This window comes from Strigops habroptila, chromosome 1 (genome assembly GCF_004027225.2).
Source record: "Strigops habroptila isolate Jane chromosome 1, bStrHab1.2.pri, whole genome shotgun sequence".
In the NCBI taxonomy this organism is placed as follows: Eukaryota; Metazoa; Chordata; class Aves; order Psittaciformes; family Psittacidae; genus Strigops; species Strigops habroptila.
In genome coordinates, this window is record NC_044277.2 from 21,865,744 (window position 1) to 21,885,460 (window position 19,717).

Genomic DNA, 19,717 nt, shown 5'->3' on the forward strand with positions numbered 1-19,717 from the left:
AGATTCTGCTGACACGCAACTATCAACTTCAATGGTATGCGTATACATTTATCTGACAGAATCTGGAGATCTGTCTAATAACAAGTTCCAGTGAAGAAATGGAAGAGTGCACCTAAAATGATGGAATTATATGTTGGACAAAAGTGAGAATGTGTGCTACAGATTGCTTCACCAATCGGAAAGCGCTTTAAAATATATGTAATCCAAATTCTTAAAATTAAACTACATCAATAGCATATATTAAAGCTATCATATAAATCTTTTTACACTTTTTAAATAACTGGTAAACGGTGTGTCTAAAATTGTGAATTTAATGTAAAATGTGTCTGATTTATGTAACTGAACATAAATCTGCAGCAGTAAATCTTGCATTAATGTAAGGATCTGACAATCCAAGGGAAAGAAAATGAAGTAATCTGCCAGTAAGAAGTCCTCAAGCTGGGGGTCAGATCCTATTCATGGAAACCATCTGGTTGGGACCCTCCAAGCCACACCAAACACAAATGATCTTTTAAAAAAATATCCTATTCATTAATGCTTCGCAGCTGCACTGAGTGTTACTTCATTTTTCCATGGCAACATCCTTTCTGTTTCAAGGATCTTATTTCAGTTTTGGTAGCAACGTGTTCTTTTGCCAATACTGAACACATTCATGTGTTAAAGAGAAGGAATTATTACAAATTCTTGAAACAGAATCACCCCCTATTTTCATTTCTATTATGTCAAGGCCTATACATGCTAAGTAACGTACACTAATGATAAACCAATGAAGTAAGCAGTATTTTCCCTTCTACTTTTAAAATGCTGCACAAGGCATATTGCTCTGAGCTTTTACTAATATATAAGCCTAAAAAGGTGCACTGACTTTAAGACTTTTGTACAGAAAGTATTAAGTTACTGGAATAAATGGAGTTTTTTTAATTCATATTCTATAAAAAGAGAATGTAGCTCAATAGAGAGAACAATGACTATATACTGCAGGTCTTCCTAACTGAGGAGGGTGAGCAGGAGGGAGTGAAACAAAACAAGTGACATGCCATAGTTATAATGTGCAAGTGCAACGAAGAGCGATAGGTTGTACAAGAGTCCTTACAGCCTTTCATGATACTGATACCATAAGGAGATTCCCTTCCCAAACCCACATTTTATAGCTATAAACCAATTAAATGCATTAAAGATGACCCACAAGTGACACTCACACAAAGGTGTCTCCTGAGAAGTGGCACCTGTCTGTATTAATCATCATCCATTACATGCTCTCGGCAGACAGGCGAATATATTTTTCTGGGAGTTTCAGGTACAGAATGTAATCTTCCAACGATTTCCAAAACTGCAAAGAACCACCATTACGCGTCTCATGTAGGGGTTCTGGTGTGGTCATTATTGTAAGACCATACCTCAGCCTCTGACATCCAAATTAGCTCTACCAAATTAAACCATCTGCAGTTGAGCCAGACACACGCTGTGTGTTAGAATTTAAAAAGGCAAGCCAGAAATTTGTGTTTTGAAATTAGACACAAAGCACAGGCTACATAAATGGAAAGCAGAGCACAGGAGTGAGAGAACTGAGAGAGCAGGCTACCTGTCCATACAAATGAGTATAAATAAGGATCAGTTGCATTTTCTTTGACCACTTAAAACACAATGTCTTAGCTCTACACCATATTCCTATTCTTTTCTAAGAAAGCTTGATTTTAAAAACTTTTATTTAGTAACAGAAATTTAATTTTTTGTCAGTTTGTGGTAAGTAAACAACTTAAGAAATCATCCTCTCTCCTTACTGCTGAATAACTACTGATAGTTGTAACTGCTAAGTTACAAGTCACAGAATCTCTTCCTGACCCATGAATAAAGAGTACTGTTCAAAGACCAGGAACTCTAATCAACTCCATCCTTTCATTTCTGTTCTTTCAATCAATGCTTCACTGACTAAAATTTTGTACAAGTTAGGCTTTAAAGAAAATATTATTTTCAATAATTTCAGGAAACAGACTCATTTTTTCAAATAATTTCTGGGATATTTAAAGGCATGTGGAATATCTGGCTAAGTTTTATATGTAATAGTTACACTCTTATTTAGTTGGCATTCAGTGCAACATTACTCATTAATTCATTTGCTTTTAATACAGATCCTTCATTGTTCTCAGTGGAATTCAGCATTAACAACCAATTAAAAATAATTGTGTTTATACTGCTCCACAATTTTAGCAACTATTAGTATGAAGAACACGTGAAAAGTGAGCACTAACCTCCTACAGGGTGCAACTGCCAAAAAGACTTCAAGGCTGCATATAAAATCCTACAACAACTAAATAATAAAAACAAATTTTTATAGTTAAGTATGAAAGTCTTTTTACTCAAATACTAATAGCTTACCACAACTCTAATGCACAAAATCTTCATGCAATATTCTATCATAAGCAAGCCAGGGCTAAGGCTAAGCAAGTACCAGCTTTGGGTCCAAAATAAACTTTCCAGTTACTTTGGTTCCAAACACATTTACTTACTCAAAATTCAACTAAAAGAATAATCCTTTGATGATTTTAAGTTATGAAGTTCTGTTTTATCTGACGACAACTACAGACTTTTCTGTTCTACAATCATGTTAATAAAAGATCCAGGAACATGAAAATAGCTTTAGAAAAAAACAAAGTCTAAGTGCTCAGCATAGAACCAGACAAAACATTCTAGAAATTTGCCTTTTTTCATGCCAAATTATATTGAAACACAGAAAATTGGGACGAATTTAACATAAAAATATATTTATGTGTTTAATAAAATGAGTATTATGTTTAATAAAACAAATATACTGTTCTTGAATTGAAAAAGAGAGTCATAATTCTCATCAATCCCCTATACATTGCCTTGCACAAATTTCAGCTTTCCCATTTAGGCTTGTATTGAAGGTAAAAAGCTGTATATGTGCATTTATGTCTTGAAAAAGTGTACCTAGTTAAAATAGCCACAGGGACTACTAGGACTAATAAAAAGAACAGCAAGCATATCTATAAATCCTTCATATTTCCCCAAGAAGGACCACTGTATATTTGTTTGGCAGCACGTTCTTGGACTTTATCTCTGGTGTTCCCCTGGAGTCTGTTGAAACTTTTCACGGGTAACATATAATATCCTTCTGGCAAGACCCTGGCATGTACTTTACCCAGTATGACCAAAGCATAGGGATGAAACATATCAGAAGTGTGTAAGCTGTATAAATTCATAAGGTCATTTTAATTTCAACATAGAAACTAAAAATATAATTTCATATTCATGTTGATGAAAATTGAAAGCATGAGTATGTTACCAAAAATAGCTATAAAAAGCAAATAAATCTAGAACCTCAAACACAACAAAAAGAGTATCTAATACAAAAAATCCCCTGCCCATACTAGCTGTATTAGCTCTAACCCGTGAGTTTATGCTATGTAAGAGCAGCAATATATTTACAAATTCCTCTGAGAAAACATGTGCCTATCACTGTTACCAGCTTTCATCTCCACAAAAAAGATGCTAGTTTGGGTGCAACCTTTTTTTGTTTGCTTGGTTTTATTTAGTAACTGACCAACTTCATTTTCAGTTGGTCAGTATCTTAAACATTCTTTGAAACAAATTCAGTTTGTTGGTTGCTCACATAACAAAGTGTACCTTGAAAAACGTACAAGCAGAACATCTCAGACCTGATTCAATTTCCCCCAATTATAAAGGACCAGCTTTTCAACACCCTCATTAGTATATTATTATTTTTATTATGACTCAAACTGTAAGCCTCATTTAGATAGGAAGTCTCATTGTGATAGGCACCACACAGACACATAACAAAACCACACTGCTTTCTTCAAATGGCTTAAAAGTTATCTCTCTGGACTCCCCTTATCTAGCCATTTTAATCTCCAGTGCTGACAACATTAAGAAAGAAAAGAAAACAAACAAAATACTCATGAAGTAATGATGAACGAGCTGGCTGAAAACTAAACAGTTAACAGAAAGCATCTCCTCAACTTCAGTATGTTTTGCAATCAAGTCACAAATCTGAAGTTCTTGCTCAGGCAAAACTTAAAACTTTCAGAATTTCTAATATTTTGAACCCAAAGTACTTCCTGCATGAAAGACGCATAAAACAGATACAGGTTTCTGGGATAAGACTGTATATAAATAAATATATGTCTTGGTAGCAAGAAGGAACAGACATTCAACGATGACTTTCTGTCAGAAATAAGGGGTCACTGTATTTTTTAAATTTTAAGACAAAACCAGTTTTGCTACTGTATGCTGGTGTACCATAAGATACCAATCTCAAAGAATGTACTGTTCAAAAGGCACAAATTATAATAATTCTAAGTGTAATTTCTAAGCAGGCACTTGATTCATACTTGGAAGAACAGAATCTTATTCCTAGCATTTCAAAGCCAGCTAGTTTTCGTTCATGCAATCTTAACACTGGACTTCGAACATGGCCCTTCTTGTGTAAAGTATGCATGTATACTGCTCTGCTTTTACTGATCAGCAATCACAATCTAGAAGAGTCTAGGTCAAAAAGGTTTAATTTAAGTCGGCATCTACTTGCCCTTCATGAAAAGGTAGACAAGTAAGCAGATGAGACATCACTGTATAACATCATACTGTACCATACACCCCAAGAAAGCGTTTATCATATACACTTTCCTCAACTGTTTTTAGGAAGGAAGGTATTCTGCAAATCTAACTATGGATAAAAAGGTGTATATGTATGTTTATAATATAGAAAAGTATTACAAGCATTTTTTCTTCATTTAATTTTTAAGGATCTTCCTTCTTAGATATAAAAAACTATTTCAAAAACTAATATTCTAAATCCAAAGCATTCTTTATTTACAAAAAATCTGTATTTTATTTTTCATTCTCTCAGACTTTGAAACTACTGAAATAAGACAATAAAACTTGGGAGCTCCTTTAAAAACCCTCTAATAAAAAGTGCTAGGATGCATAAAAAGAATCATAAAGTTTGGAAAGACATAAGGGTTTTTTCACTTCCTTTTCATCTTACCTGAAGTGTAAGGCACTTAACTGCATTCCACACTATTCCAATAAATTCCTTCATTCTTTCTTCAGGACTTCTGCAGCTTTCAGATGAGTTCAGCATGGTTTTCACAGGAAGTGACAAAGGACGAGATTCTAATGCAAACAACAAATCTCAGTTACAGAAGGAATATATAACTAAGTAATATGCTTACTGGTTGCAAAGAAAAAGATTACTTATTTTAAATTCTAAAAGAGATTTTCTCTCATCATGTGACTTACTATGGATGTAATAACAGTGTGTCTATTATTAGTTTTAAACTTGGCAATACAACTGTATCAGTTAAGGCTGGTGAGAAATGCAATGAAATGAAATGCTTAAACTTTTTAATGTAAACTGCTAAGAAAATATTATGAAGAATTCTTGACCCAAGCAAATTAAGACAGTTTTCTAAGTGTGATAACCTATTTGGTGACAGAATAGCAACACAAGAGGTTTTCACATACATTGCTGCCAGTTTAATCTAAAAAAGGTTTTAGTTTTTTAAACTTATTGTAAGAAATGGAAGACAGCCCACATTAAATTGCAACCTTTGATTAGTTTTCCTTTAAAAATTCACTTAAAAACTTGAGTATGCTTCAAAAAAAAGTCATAAAAATTAAACCTTTTTCTTACTTTGTCTAGCTTAAAGGTACTAAAGTCTGACATATTTCAGCAAAATTAAATATTTTCTAGTAAAAAGAGAAATTTCCTTAAACTGCTAGTGATTTAACATAAATATGAGAAGATTTTCGGTAACACAAGCATTTAATTGAATGCAAGCATAATGGAAGTGCAAAAGAGGACTAGTGAGGAGACCAAGTAGTGACAACACATTCATTAAAGACTGTATGAATTGTACATAGTTCCTCCTGTCATCTCTTACAGAATACCCTCTTTCTTATGTTTTGGGATACCCACCAAATTATTGTCAGATTCTTTAACATTTCCAGTTTTAGCCTACATGATGTTGAGCTGACAAAACTGCAGGAATAAATTATGAAGTCTTCATGATTTCATTTTAAACTAAATTGAAATCAGCACAAGGGTGACTATTTGCCTCTCAGTCATACAGCTAGGAGAAATCTGTGGCATACAAACTACAGAAAAATTCTTAAAACAAAATTAAGCTACCAATTGAACCCAGATAAGCAAAAGTATATGCCCCTTGATATGCATCACTGGGTCTTCAGTCAGTTTTGGTCGTGCAAGGAAACATGCAAAGATTTTTAAATTAAACATCTGAGAGGTGAATTTCTGCCAAGAGCGTGTAATGCTAATGCCACTTGAGGAATTAATTTGTGACATTTTTCCCATCAAGGCTAGAAAAGACCAGAGTTGATTAATATTCTAGACAAAATCCTTTAACAAACAGTACTTTTAATGACCTGAAAAGAACAAGAAGCATTAACTTTATTAAACTGATAGGGAATCAAAAGATTCAAAGAGAGGTGGTCAAAGAGTGAAAGAGAATTTTTATGGCTGCAGTATAATTAGTCCTCTCAGATATTGCTGGCTCCAATTATGGATCTATTAGAATGACAAAGAATGAAAATTGGATCCTGAGAATGTAAAACGTGACATCTCAGGATTGTTTGTTGTCAGCTGTGCTGGAGAGACAAACAAGTAACTTCGTATGGAGAAGCAGCATGGAGGAGTTACTTCATAGTTTTTTATCATGTGGACTCTTACATGCAGTGAGTATTCCATCCACATTATGAATGGATTAAGTTAAAAACAAAGACATCCAGTGAGGAATAGCTGTTCTGCTTTAACTTCTCACCCTACTTCAGTTCACATCATCTTCTCTGTGTAGTCAGGCCGTACACTACACGTATTACAAGGTAAGAATGAGGAACAGCTTGAGTATCAAGAAATCTTAGTATAAAAGAGTTACTGCAGCATAGAACTCCAGAAGACAAGTGGGGGTAAGGGTTAGAACTCTGGAAATTTCACAGACAGGAATGCTTCAGGTCAGGATGAACAGATAAATACAATGTAAAACCATACAGCACAATCAGCAGAGAATATCAGCATTCTACATCACTGAAAAAGTGCATTCTTTGTGAGTGGGATCTAAAGCTAGGTTTTGGTCGTCTCCTGTGTTTTGTTTGCTGGGAAACACACTCTGCTAATTCTCTCTCAATTAGGGGAATGGACTTTCTAATGCCAGAAACAACTACCTGTGAATGAAAAACAAAATCAGCTGCTGAAGCACCACTTGTTTCTCCCCATATATGTGCAATTCAAACCTGCAAAGCAGAATATCCACAATGGACAACACCTTCACTGTAACACACCATACTCAACCAAAAGACCAAAACAAAACGATAACAAACCAAAAAGGAATCATTCAACCAGAAATCCTGGAAAATAGAGAAGCAATAAGAAGTGTTTCAGAGTGGAAAGAAGAAACAAGCACAGAAGTAACTCCTGAAAAGAAAATAAGTCCTCTGTTCATTTTTTTCCTGTCCAAGAGTTTTGTCTGAAGGGATGCTGGGAGAGAACAATGTCTTAATTCCGTATCAGGCAAGGCCACCAACAGATGATAGTTGCTAAGACTGTAGTACTCTGGTGTGGCTACTGTGTGTGTTTGTCTAGTCCTCCATAGCAGACATGTAGGCTGGATGAGCTCCATCTGCCTCACTATGAAGGTTAATCTCCTAAAATAATTATGCTACTCAGCTACTACCAAACTGAAAACCTAGAAACATTTCCTGGCACTGTAATCAGCTTTGTGTTGAAGCCCAGAGCCAGTCAGCAATAGCTAGATAGGAAATATGAATCGTATGAAGTACTTACAAACTGATGAGGGGAAAAAAATAAAAATAAAAAAACCTAAAAAAAAAAAAAAAAAAAAAAAAAGGTAAAAAACCCCAAACCAACCACAAAACAATGGAGGGGGGGACCACTTCAGGTTGTACAAATGGAATTTTTAAGAAAACCAGTGTACAGGAACATAAAATTTTCCTACTGTCATCTTCTAGTCCCATTTTTATAAAAATATACACCACAATTATTTCAACCACAGCATAGCATCAACTAGGTTGGAAAAGACCTTTAAGTTTGTCAAGTCCAACCAATCTCTCAGAGGCTGCCACACTCATCCTCAATTTCAGAACACACACTGGTGATGAACTGAGTTTTCAGAAAGGACTGATCAGATCAATCAGAATTGAGCTACCAGAAGTAGCAGTTTTCATAATTCATTTCACAATTTATGGTTAAAGTATAGAGGGAGTTCCCAGTGACAATCCTGCAAAATTAATCATAAACATAACTTGCTTTGTGGGAGATGCCACTAAGTAAGACTTACAGGTACAAATTTTAGATAGAGGTGTCTTTCTTATATAGACATATTCTTCCTCTTTTGTGTTTTTTTTAGCCTACTGGGAACTAGTTGCTTTAGAAGTCTGATCCATAAAATATTCAGAAGTTCTAAAAATAGAAAAGATCTTTGAGAAAAATGGTGCTATTCTGTGCTATTAATATTCAGTGACCTAAGGAACACAAAAGCAAAAATACAACTTTTGATGTGCAAAGATTTGTGGCAAATGGACATTTCCTCAAATAGATCAAAGCTGAAAAGACCACAGATCAGAGATTTTTCCGTATCAGGGTAAGGACTAATGATAATCTGTACCCACAGCCGGCCCCATGCTTTCAGTTCTTCCTCTCTCCTTACAGCTAGCCACTGAACTAAAGGGAGGTAAAATACAGAGCTAGTATCTTATTCCTAATGTGTATGTGGTGCAGATCTACCACGTCTCATCCCTCTGGCACAAGGTGACTCATTTCTCCCAGTCCACTGTGTGCCTCAGATACTTCATGCATACAAGCTTCCTTCTGGTTGGAAAAGGTTATCCTGCTGCAGGCAAACCCGTACTTTCAGTGATCCCCAAAAGCTTAGAGAGCTCCTACTGACAGACAAGGTTCATTGTCAGATACCCATGCCTCTCCACCATCCCATCGTATGACTGTAATCAAAATGCATCTGTCATTTGACCTCAGCAAGCTGGGCAAGCTTTCCTCCCCACATCACATCATCTGTCAAACTGCTTCTCACACATCAGAACTGAGTTAAGCTGAGAAAAGTCCCACTGCAAACTAATCACAGTTACTAAGAAGCCATGACAGCAAAACACATGAACATTAATAGTATTGAAAAGAAGAAAGAAATCAAAGGAAGGTGAACTGTTACTACATGTCTTTCTGGAAAAATTTTTCCAATGCTAAAATTAGAAGTAGTCTCCATAGTGGCAAGGAACTCACTGGGATTTCTTAATATTTATTCACATTTTTATGCATTAGATATGGCTTTTTGTCAGAAATAAAAATACCAAGGTGTTTGAGATAAATGCAAGCCATTAAGGAACTGATCAAGGGGTCCAAGGGATTACAAATGAGATTAAAGTGAAGTGGAGGAGAAAATTCAAACTTCAAACAACTCAAAAAAATCTAAATGGCCTACATGTTTTTTTGGGGGGTTTTTCTGGGTTTTGGTTTTTTTTTTTTCCAGAAGATTAATTGGTTTCTTCATAAATAAAACAAAACAAAAACTACTCACCTCCAAAACACCACCAAACTCACCACCTACTCAAAACTTACTTGCTCCTTTCTGTAAACCAGCAGTAGTTGGTTTCTACATACAATATTGTGCAAAAGTAAAAATTCTGTGAAACTTGTTATATAGAAGCTTGGTTTTCCTTAGGTTTGCATTCCAATTTTCCTCATAAGTCTACATATTTTTATATTTACAGCACAATAGAACTAAAAATGTATTTCTACAGAGAGAGATGTATGAAGGCATTACAAATGATTCACACTTCTTTGTATATATGTACAATGGCCAAAGAAACAAATTCTGTTCTCAATAGCATGTATTTCCATACAGTAATTTTGTTCCATGATTTAATATTAGAACATATAAAAGAAATTGCAAAAACAGAGTAATATCTTGCTAAAAATACTTATCTTAATATACTATTTCCCCCACAATTAATTAAAAAGAGAGTTAATCTAAATAGTAGGCTCACTGAAACCATCAGGTGAAGCTCAAAGCTGTATTTACCAATATTTTCTGAACTGTCAGTAGCATCGGAAGTGCTTCAGAATATTCACATTTTATTTTTGCAGTATTGTAAGTTATCCCCTATACCTTGATTCCTGGATGACTGATATTTGAATTGTTCAGGTGAGAGAGATTTTTTTCCTAAGAATAGACTATCTTCTTGTGGTTTAAGCCCAGCCACATCTTTATGTAAAAAAAGTTCGCACTCTTCACCGGATACTTAAGAATAAAAGTAGTACTTCAGTAACTTAAATAACAGCAAGAAGTCCTTTTAAGCTTATAAAAATATGCAATATATTTGCCCACGTGGTGAATAGTCTTTGCATAAATAATTTCTTTAATGGCCTTTGAGCACTTTTGTATTCTACTTTACTTTTATTAGCAGTGCAGATACTACATGACTTTTATCAATCAAGATGACAGTTAAGGCACACAGTCCTTCACAACCAGCCAGAGCAAGTCCTTTATATCCAGGGAAATAGCAGCGGAGAGATATAGTGACTAAATCAGAATGGCCATTCAATGAGTCAGCAGCAGAATAAGTGTTAAAATACAGAGGCTTTTGACTTTACACCAAGATGCCTTTCCTAGGGTAAACATATGTCAGTAAACAAAGACAAATGTAATCTTAACATTGTTTTGCAAGCAGAAAGGATCTTTCTGTGTCAAAGTGGGGGCTGGCTAGGGAATGGATAGAATCAGCATTTTCCTCCACCAAATTCTTAGCAATTGCTGCACTATTTCTGGCAAAAAATGCCTATTTAGTTCTGGGAACAAAAATAAAAAAGGACCGACACTTCTGTACAAATCAATAACAGCCGTTCACATGCAAAACTGAGCTACTACATTAGTAATTACAAAAATGTGTTATATGTGTGTTCATATCTGAAATCCATGCCTGAATTTATCTTAATATTACTTACCATTCCAGATAAATTTTCCACTACTAAGTAAGAATTTCAGCCTTTGGATTTAAAAAAACTTTCCTGGTAAATGAGGGAGGAATTCTGCCTAATTTTGTGCCTTCTTATAAATACACTGAAAGTTTCTTAGTCTTTCAGATATAATCTAAAAAGAAATACCCATTCTTTCTCTCTCAGCTTTGAATTTCTCCATACAGAAAGCATGTTTGATATACTACACTGGCTTTGTATTACTAATGTTTTTGACATCCACACTGAAGAAATCATGCTAGGTATGTGACTGTCCAGCCATTTTAAAAGTTACTATAAATCATCTGTGCCTGGAAACCTTCCTTTTAAATAATTCTTCCAAGAACTAAAGCCTAATTACAAAAATATAAAAACTCTAGTGTTTTCAGAAATCCTAGGTAAAACGTGCATCAGAGTTCAATTCCTGTATTTTTCTTTGCCTATTTAACGTCTATTTAATTTAATTCATTTTCCCAAATAAATCCTCAGTCATACATTTCATAGCAGGCATGACTAAACGATAATCATTCAGTTCATTGAGCAGAAATAGTGACCTACTAATTCGAATACTTCAGATAATCCATTGATTTCTTACAGCCAGACTTCTCTCACATTTGCCAGATATCTGCATTCCAACAGCTCATTTTAGAAGGAATCTAGTTTGGCATTCTAATTGTGCTTTAGGGGAAAAAAAAAAATCAGTAACTGCATCCAGTTTTGCTAAGTAAAGGTCATATTCTGCCACACTGTACTTAATAGAAAGTTTATTAACTTTAGATGAAACCAACTAAAAACACTAATACAGCATAGTTGGTCTAAACAGAGACATAAATATCTCAAAGACACATTTCTACAAGGTCTGAGAAAATACATAAGCACAGGAAAACAGGCAGAAATTGGCAACAGGAGCTCTGTCCTTATTAGAAATCAGACAATTTATACAGGACAGAGAATACAAAGGCCATCTAAGAGTTTTTAACTTTCTTATGACATCATCCTCCACCTGCTTGAAATGCAAACGAATAGTGTTCTAAATACAACTTTGCAGTTCAACTTTCAAACTCTCTAATTATTTCTCTGTAAGAACAACAGTTCCACAGAAAAATATATCAATGTTCCAGAAGCACAAATAAGAGATTTTTCCAAACTGGAATGATTTCATGTCCTACCTATCATTTTCACCATATGCAGATGCTCTCGCACACCACACATGTACTTCCTGTGGGACAAAACAATGCTGGATTCTCTTCTCAGCTTTGAACTTGGGACTGATACTCTATGGTAATAATGAAATTGGAGTGGAATTAAATGACCAGTGCATGCTCTGACCTGTAGACCTCATCAAGCTGGCCTATGGTAAAGCTGTCCAAAACCCATCACTGTCTAATTCTCTCTTGCAAATGCCCTTCTAATCTGCCCACTGCACAACAAAATGGAGCAATGTCTGGTAACTGGCGCTGGACCTAATGATGAAAAACATTTGCCTGCTGTCATACGCCCTTACGTACACTCACAATGTGACTGAAACACAGTCACCCCTGTACCATGACCAAACACCTGGCTGTTGCTTAACAAGAAACAGCAAAATTTTATGTGACAAGTGTGCTTTTGGTTATTGGACAGGGCATTTCGTTTTAGGTGCCTTTGTAAGAGGCTCCAGGGCCTACTCCAGCTCTAAGGTTCGTGACTTCTAACACAATACTCTAAAGTTGTTTCTTTCATTAAAAGCATTCCTCATACTAAGAAGCACATGCAAGGCTACTTTTCTACTGCTACTGAAAAATTAGATGCCATAGTCACTGGGTTACACCTCATAAGACTGTATCAAATTTGTGTCTGGGATACAAAGCACTTACTTCCAAGCACTGCTAAACATTGGATGCCCTGGTACATGTTGGTGAAATTAAATTTCAGTGTAATGGCTACATAAAGACCACACTAGAAGGCACTAAAATCCCCCCAAAAACCAGTTTCATCTTTAAGCATGGTAAATGTTAAAATGAAAGTAATTATAATCATTTAATGGCTTAATGTGAATAAAATCTACACATTATTTTAGTAATTTATGAGAACCCATCTTGAATGTGTGAAAACAGACACTTTGGGTTTAATCATTACTCAATAAAGTTCAAAGGGCAGCTTTCAAAGACTGCCCTATCCATCTACTGCAGCACATAATATCTTCCTGTGTAGGTATGCTATGCATGTTTTTTACATATATATATATCTATATATTGCATATTAATACACACATATAGCAATCACTTTGCCACTATCTGGATATAAGAGCTATACCTGTGTAAAGCTACAAGTCTGCAAATTGCTTTTCACTGAACTAATAGGGAACTGCTGAATTGCTGAGAATGGGGGAGAAGTGGGTAGGTGGAAGAATTGAGGTAAGTACTTCTCTTTTTTAAAAAAAAAAAAAAAAGAAATTTTTTTACTTTATCACCTTGCTTGATCACAGCTGCATCATACAAAATTTAAACCATATATTCTACTATCATACTCTGGTTTTGAAGCCTCTGTGGTTAAGGGGATTTATAAATAACTACAATTTTAGACTTAAGAAGAGAAACCTTGGATTTTCACAGATACCATATAAATAGTAGTTTAGCTCTTTTCCCATGCTTCATTTTTGGCAAGGTCTCAACAGCCATTAACTAATAAACTGAACTCAAGATCAATGTTTTAAATCATTTTACAGCTGTGATTACAAACTGCTTTCATTTAATACACAGGGTTGGTTTTTCAGCAGTTCTCAGGGGAATGACTGCTGAGATCATGCTAGACTTTAAAAAGGATAAATTCAAAATCACCACCTGAATAGTATGATTTTAAGACACAATTTCAGTCTGAAAAGACTATGCATATGTGTGCTTGCTGCCAATGTAGGAACCTCAATTCTCTGACAACTTAAGGCATCTGTAGCTAGAGCCTTGATGATTAAGAAATACGAGGCTGACAAGAATCGTTGCCCATTTTATCTAGAATGCTTTTGCAGCACAGGCAGCATCATATATTCTAGACCTATAATTGCTGGTATTGCTGGTTTAAAAAGATGAAACAAATAATGAAAGTAAACTCAGGCAGAAAGTAGGTGAAATTAAAAGACATGAAATAAAGTGAAAAATTGTGGGAGTGATGGACCCAGAAAAATTAGAAAGGAGAAGAATCACGGGCACTCTTTTTTAAGGTTAATAAACTAGTCAGTCATTCATCATATTCCAGCACATTATATTCCTGTAAAGAAATGAATAGTGAAATAAAGGATCCACTGAAACTTCTCTGAGAATGAATTCTCACCTTTCACACTTGCATCCTTCCAACCTTTTCTAACCACTTTAACTGGTGCCTTTGTAATCAGAGAGAGAGTTAGTACTATCACCTTTCACTTATTAGTATCAAACTTTATACTACAAAATTATTTTATAGTGAAGCCATGTATCTACTTAATGACAAAAACCCCCAGGATTTAGGCTAAACTTATTTGAGAAACTGAATGAGTAAAGTAAATGGTTGCTAACAGGCAGCTAACATTGTGTGTTGTACTAAGTAACTGACAACACATCTTCATATTGACTTCAAATTAAAAAGTGGGAGAAACTGAGACGCACAGAAGTCCTTCCTTTGCTTCTGGCATGTTATTTATAATTTATCATTTGGTTTTAGCATTTCTGCACTCACCCACACAAAAAGCCAAAACAAAAGCAAAACTGACATTCATGAAGTTTCTAGATTTCAAACAGTAACATTTTCCCTTCGTGTTTGTTACTGCAGAAAAACCAATATTCAAGGTGAAGAATAACAAAGGCTGAATATTCCAAACTGGCTACCAAGCTGAGCAGGTATGAGATTGGGACGCTAATTTTCAAAAATCAAGTACAAAGCTACTTCTGCAAACTAAATGCATCATTTTAAAACTGGTAATTTATACAAACTAATCTAACATCTGTTCATGCAAATAGGTGGGTTTGAATGTCAAATATTTAAAATTTCAAGTTTCTCTAGTGAATTATACCTTTGCACTTTGTTGATCAGCACAGGTAGAATTAGCCTCAAGAAGAAACAAGTCATATTTATGATATCAACATTTATGATGCTGATACAGCAGAACAGTTAAATATAGATAAAAAAAGAATATACTTAGTACAGTCATTTCATTACAGGCAAAAATAAAGGAAATTCATAAATGAATCATAAAAATAAAAGAATAAATTGTAAAAATAAAGGATATTCACAAATGACATAGAAAGAGGTCTCTGAAATGAAACTATTCTTTTACTACCAGTGATAACATGGCAACCCCCATAATACTAAGCAAACAGATTTTCTGGTTTTAGTCCTTTTTAATCTCCAAATAACAAATTACCCTATCACTAACAGACAAGACTGTAATCTTAGCTTCAGCAGACAACATCTTGAAATACTTCATGATTATCTGGAAATAAACATCAATGCAAAGGAAAAGATAATTTGTTCAGTGTATTTCAGAAGGATTACTAGAAGTCTCAGCTGGATAGTCACTTTTTTTGGATGATCTCCTACTTTACTACTTGCAGACAGTACGATATGAATAAATAGCCTAGAAAATCCCAGAAAGCTATATCATCTTGATTAGTGATAAAGTTTAACTTCAGCACTCTTAAGGGGCCAGAAACTACTTCTAAATGTAATAACTGCTTGAATTCCAGAAACAGAAGTGCCAACAAATCCATTTTCTATGGGAGATTGATTTTGAAAACAGTGAATTTTAACCATTTCTGCATAAATCTTGACTTCCATACAAACCAGACTTTAAGCAATGTGAACAGACTGACTGAAATCAAACAGATTAATCGCAGTGTATAAAGCCTGATAAAATTACGGACTAAAATACTAATATCGAGGCAAATAGCAGATATTCCATTGAAAGCATATCTCCTTTATCTCATTTTAGAAAACATGCTACGTGAAACTATTAGGGCCCCAAAGACAGTACCTAAATGAAAATGAGAAGAAAATTAAACATATATTTCAAAAATGCAAGTTTGATTATTTTTAATGTTATAAATTTTAATTTTCTGGGAGAATATTTCTTTTAAATGGAAAGTTGTTCCACAGTATTTGCACAGCTGATGCTCTTCAAATGCAGACACATGTTACTCAGGGAAGTTGCAAAGGCAGAAGGGCTAGTTTGAATGAAGTGATCATACCGGTTACTGTTTTTGTTTTGACAGGACTGCTGGCATACTCAGAGGCTTGATTTGACTGCTGCCTTGCCAAAGGTGCACTTCCAACTGATACTTCATCCTCTTTTTTTCGAGTTACTGACACACCCAGCGGAACAGTTCCTACAGACTGCTAGAAAAAGAAATGCCTTGTGAACCACTCAGAACCAAAACACATTAGAGTTGAATTAAGACACTGTCATAAAAAGCATATCTTAAACTACATATTTTGAAATGCATAAAGACAACTTGAAACAATGAATGGAGTACATATACTTTGAAAACAAATTATCAAACACTGCAGTCAGACTTGCACTTGTAATTATTTTAGTCCTGTTAGTCTGAAGAAAAGTTCTACGATAACAAAAAAAAAAAGAGGAATATAATTTATTAACTTAAAATACCATGTTTATCAGCCAATCAGATGCACATGAATAAACCTGGATGATCACCAAAGCAAAATAATAATCTAAATGTTTAATGGGAATTGGAAAATTGTAGCCAAATACGAAGATCTTAAAGTTTTGAAAAGAAATGTATCAACCTTCATTAAACTTTGAGAAAGATGCATAGGTATTTATACATTACTGTATTTCTTCCTGACATTTTAGATATAAAATTCAGTTCTGAGCACTACTGATTTTGAATTGTTCTGTCTTTCAAGCACATCGATAAACGACAAAATATTCAAAATATGACTGTGTTAAACAAAACTGAAGGAACTAAAATCTAGTTTGAAGGACCGCATCCTTATTTTAAGGTAAGGAAACAGTGACATCCATTAATGCACATGGATTCTGGAACTGAAGGTCCACAAATGAATACAGGCTATTGGCTTCTCTGTTACTTTTTTTATTAATGTAAGCTAGAAAAGACAAAGTAATTAAAAAAATTGGATCCTCAACAACAGTTGGCTGTTAACATTCTGCTGTAGCATTAGCTGCTACTTAAATTGTAGATGTATCATGGTTGACAAAAGCAGAATATTTCTACCAATGATTTTGCAGAGAGTTATCATTTAAAGATGACAAAAGTTTTTTCCTAAAGATCAGACATTAGGCTTACACGCATCTTAATCAATTTTTATATGGTTTAATTTTGTCAGTATTGAAGTGAAAATGTAATTCATATAGCTGGGTAACGAGAAACCTCACACGTTGCAGTAGGAATCTCTGTGGGAAACAAATTCGTGTGAGGCGGGCAATGTGCTTGTAAATTTTCTCCAATAGAAAACAGATCACTGAATCAAGCAGTGTGCAACACGTGCACACATATACAAAACCCCAAAACAAACAGAAAAAGCATTTAATTGGAGGAGCATGACTTCCAAACGCCTTAACCATTTTCCACCATAAAAGTAAATTAAAATCAGAAAGACAATCAACTATTTAATCCCACTCCAGTGAAAACAATCAACTTATAAATACAGTGGTATGCCAAGTTAATAGGAAAATACTAATGTCAATGACAAACAGAGCTCTCATCTCTCCTCCTCCCTCTGAATGTACAGTCATGAGCTTTGTCTCCAAAAGCACTAAAAAGACATTCTGGAATATATAGTAACATGCCACTTTGGTCTACTCTAGCCGTAACAACACAACAAAAAACCTTCAGCTTTGAAAGGATGAGTTTTACACCGCAGAGATACTTCCCACATGCATACAGAGAGAGAAGCTGAAGTTTCATAAACTTTCGTCAGACACTTTACATCACTTATTTTCAAAATGTAGCAGTTCCTCTGACACAACCTGGCATAAGGCAAAGCCATCTGCAGCATTCCCATGACAGCAACTGTTGAGCCATAATTTGGCAATTCTGGACATAACATTGAAAGAACATTGACTTGCCAAAGTGAAGCAAGAGTTTCTGAAGAATGAACACAGACAGTCCAAGACGGTACAAAAGACAATAGGGTAGAAATACTGTCCGAAGCAGCAGTATGTGTTTCTGAACCCCTGAAGAAATGGATCAGCAAAATGTAAGTTACACCACTAGTCATATAGTGAAAAACATCAAGGCTATCACAACCAGGCAAAGCTGGAAAAAATTATGACCAAATCTCGAGTGCTTGAGTGCTGATCTGGACAATGAAACAGCTGTTTCATCTTTGCTCACTGAAATCAAGCCTGATGTTGCTGTTGATGACGCCCAGTACAATCTTGTCAGGTTTTTGGCAAAAGATTTCTGGTTAAAAGAATGCAGAAGATGAAAGATCAACATTGAACTAGATGGAAAAGGATCATCAAGATTTGGGTTTTAGCCACAAACTGATGAGGAAATTGTGGCTTGGGAAATAGCAGATGACAAGAGCCCCACAGCTGTACAAGAAGATGAATCTGATGGGAAAGGAGACATTGCAGGCAAGTGTTATCATAAGCATTTCATCACAAGATTCCAAATAGCTAGCTATAAAGTAATATGTAGTATTTTAACACACCTACTTGGGATGTAAGCTTTATGGTTACTAATTGGTAGTGTTATAGAGCAGATAACAAGTATTACATAAAGTTAAGGAACTATAGCAACATTTATATGAGATTGTTTTGTTGACACAAAGTCAAATCAGATTCTGTTCTAGAATACTGACCACAGTTTTATCAATGCAATAATATTTTGTGGTTATTTTACACTGGATACTAGATTTAGTAACAATTCATGGTATTCAAACCAAGAAAATTTACTACTTTTCCAGTACAATTATTACAATTAACTTCTTAAGCGGTGGCTAAAAAACTACAGGAAAGCTACCCTTTTCCTAATTTAAAGTTTATTGACAGAAATAATCTAACACATTACACACCATGTTAAGTATGTGTACACGAACCACACATACATATATGCTATTTATGCATGTAAATGGATCAACAGGTACAGATTATATTTTTTATTTTACTTCATACTGTGTGGTCAACATGACTTTGAAAATGATAAAGATCTAAAATCAGAGAAAGGCACAGACAGTAATAGCTAAAAACCAACCTGCCAACAATATTTCCTGATGTATGTGGAGATATGCCAACTAACTGAAGCTAAAATATCCTGTTAGAGAGGGCTAGTGGAAATTTGCCCCAGGTAGAACAAATTAATATTTTATTTTACTTGGGGTTTTCAGTAATTAAATATTTTATATCTGAATTGTAGCTTCCCACAAGTGTGAGGCTATAGAGGATTCAAGCAGATCTGGGAACATGAGAAATGTCTTCTAAAGAAAACTTGACCAACCGAGCAGACGACTAACTTTCATCTAAGGGATGCCTGTACTGTCACCTCCCTGATAACTTTTTGCCCAAAGGCAAAAGAATCTTCCAAGATAAGAACTTAAATACTATTACTAAAAGAAAAAAATGAAGCACTGGCTTGTGAAATGTTGAATTCAGAAGCACCAGCCCAGACATGGGTTGCCACCACTGAAATGGCACCAAACCCTGCTATCCCGTACAGTGGATGCTGTGTGCACACAGATTGATGT

At 34.9% G+C, this 19,717-nt stretch overlaps 1 protein-coding gene across 16 annotated transcripts in view; it reads right to left on the minus strand.

Moving 5' to 3' along the window:
• Positions 1–19,717, minus strand: part of VPS13B (vacuolar protein sorting 13 homolog B) — a 444,484-nt gene that overhangs the window by 225,234 nt on the left and 199,533 nt on the right. For 14 of the 16 annotated variants that reach the window (XM_030480526.1, XM_030480551.1, XM_030480566.1 and 11 more), the window contains 2 exons: positions 16,234–16,381; positions 5,024–5,151 (listed from right to left, as the gene is read on the minus strand). In XM_030480526.1, coding sequence (XP_030336386.1) covers positions 5,024–5,151; positions 16,234–16,381 — 276 coding nt within the window. The remainder of the gene's footprint in view (positions 1–5,023; positions 5,152–16,233; positions 16,382–19,717) is intronic. The other 2 variants (XM_030480557.1, XM_030480537.1) reach the window with 1 other exon arrangement.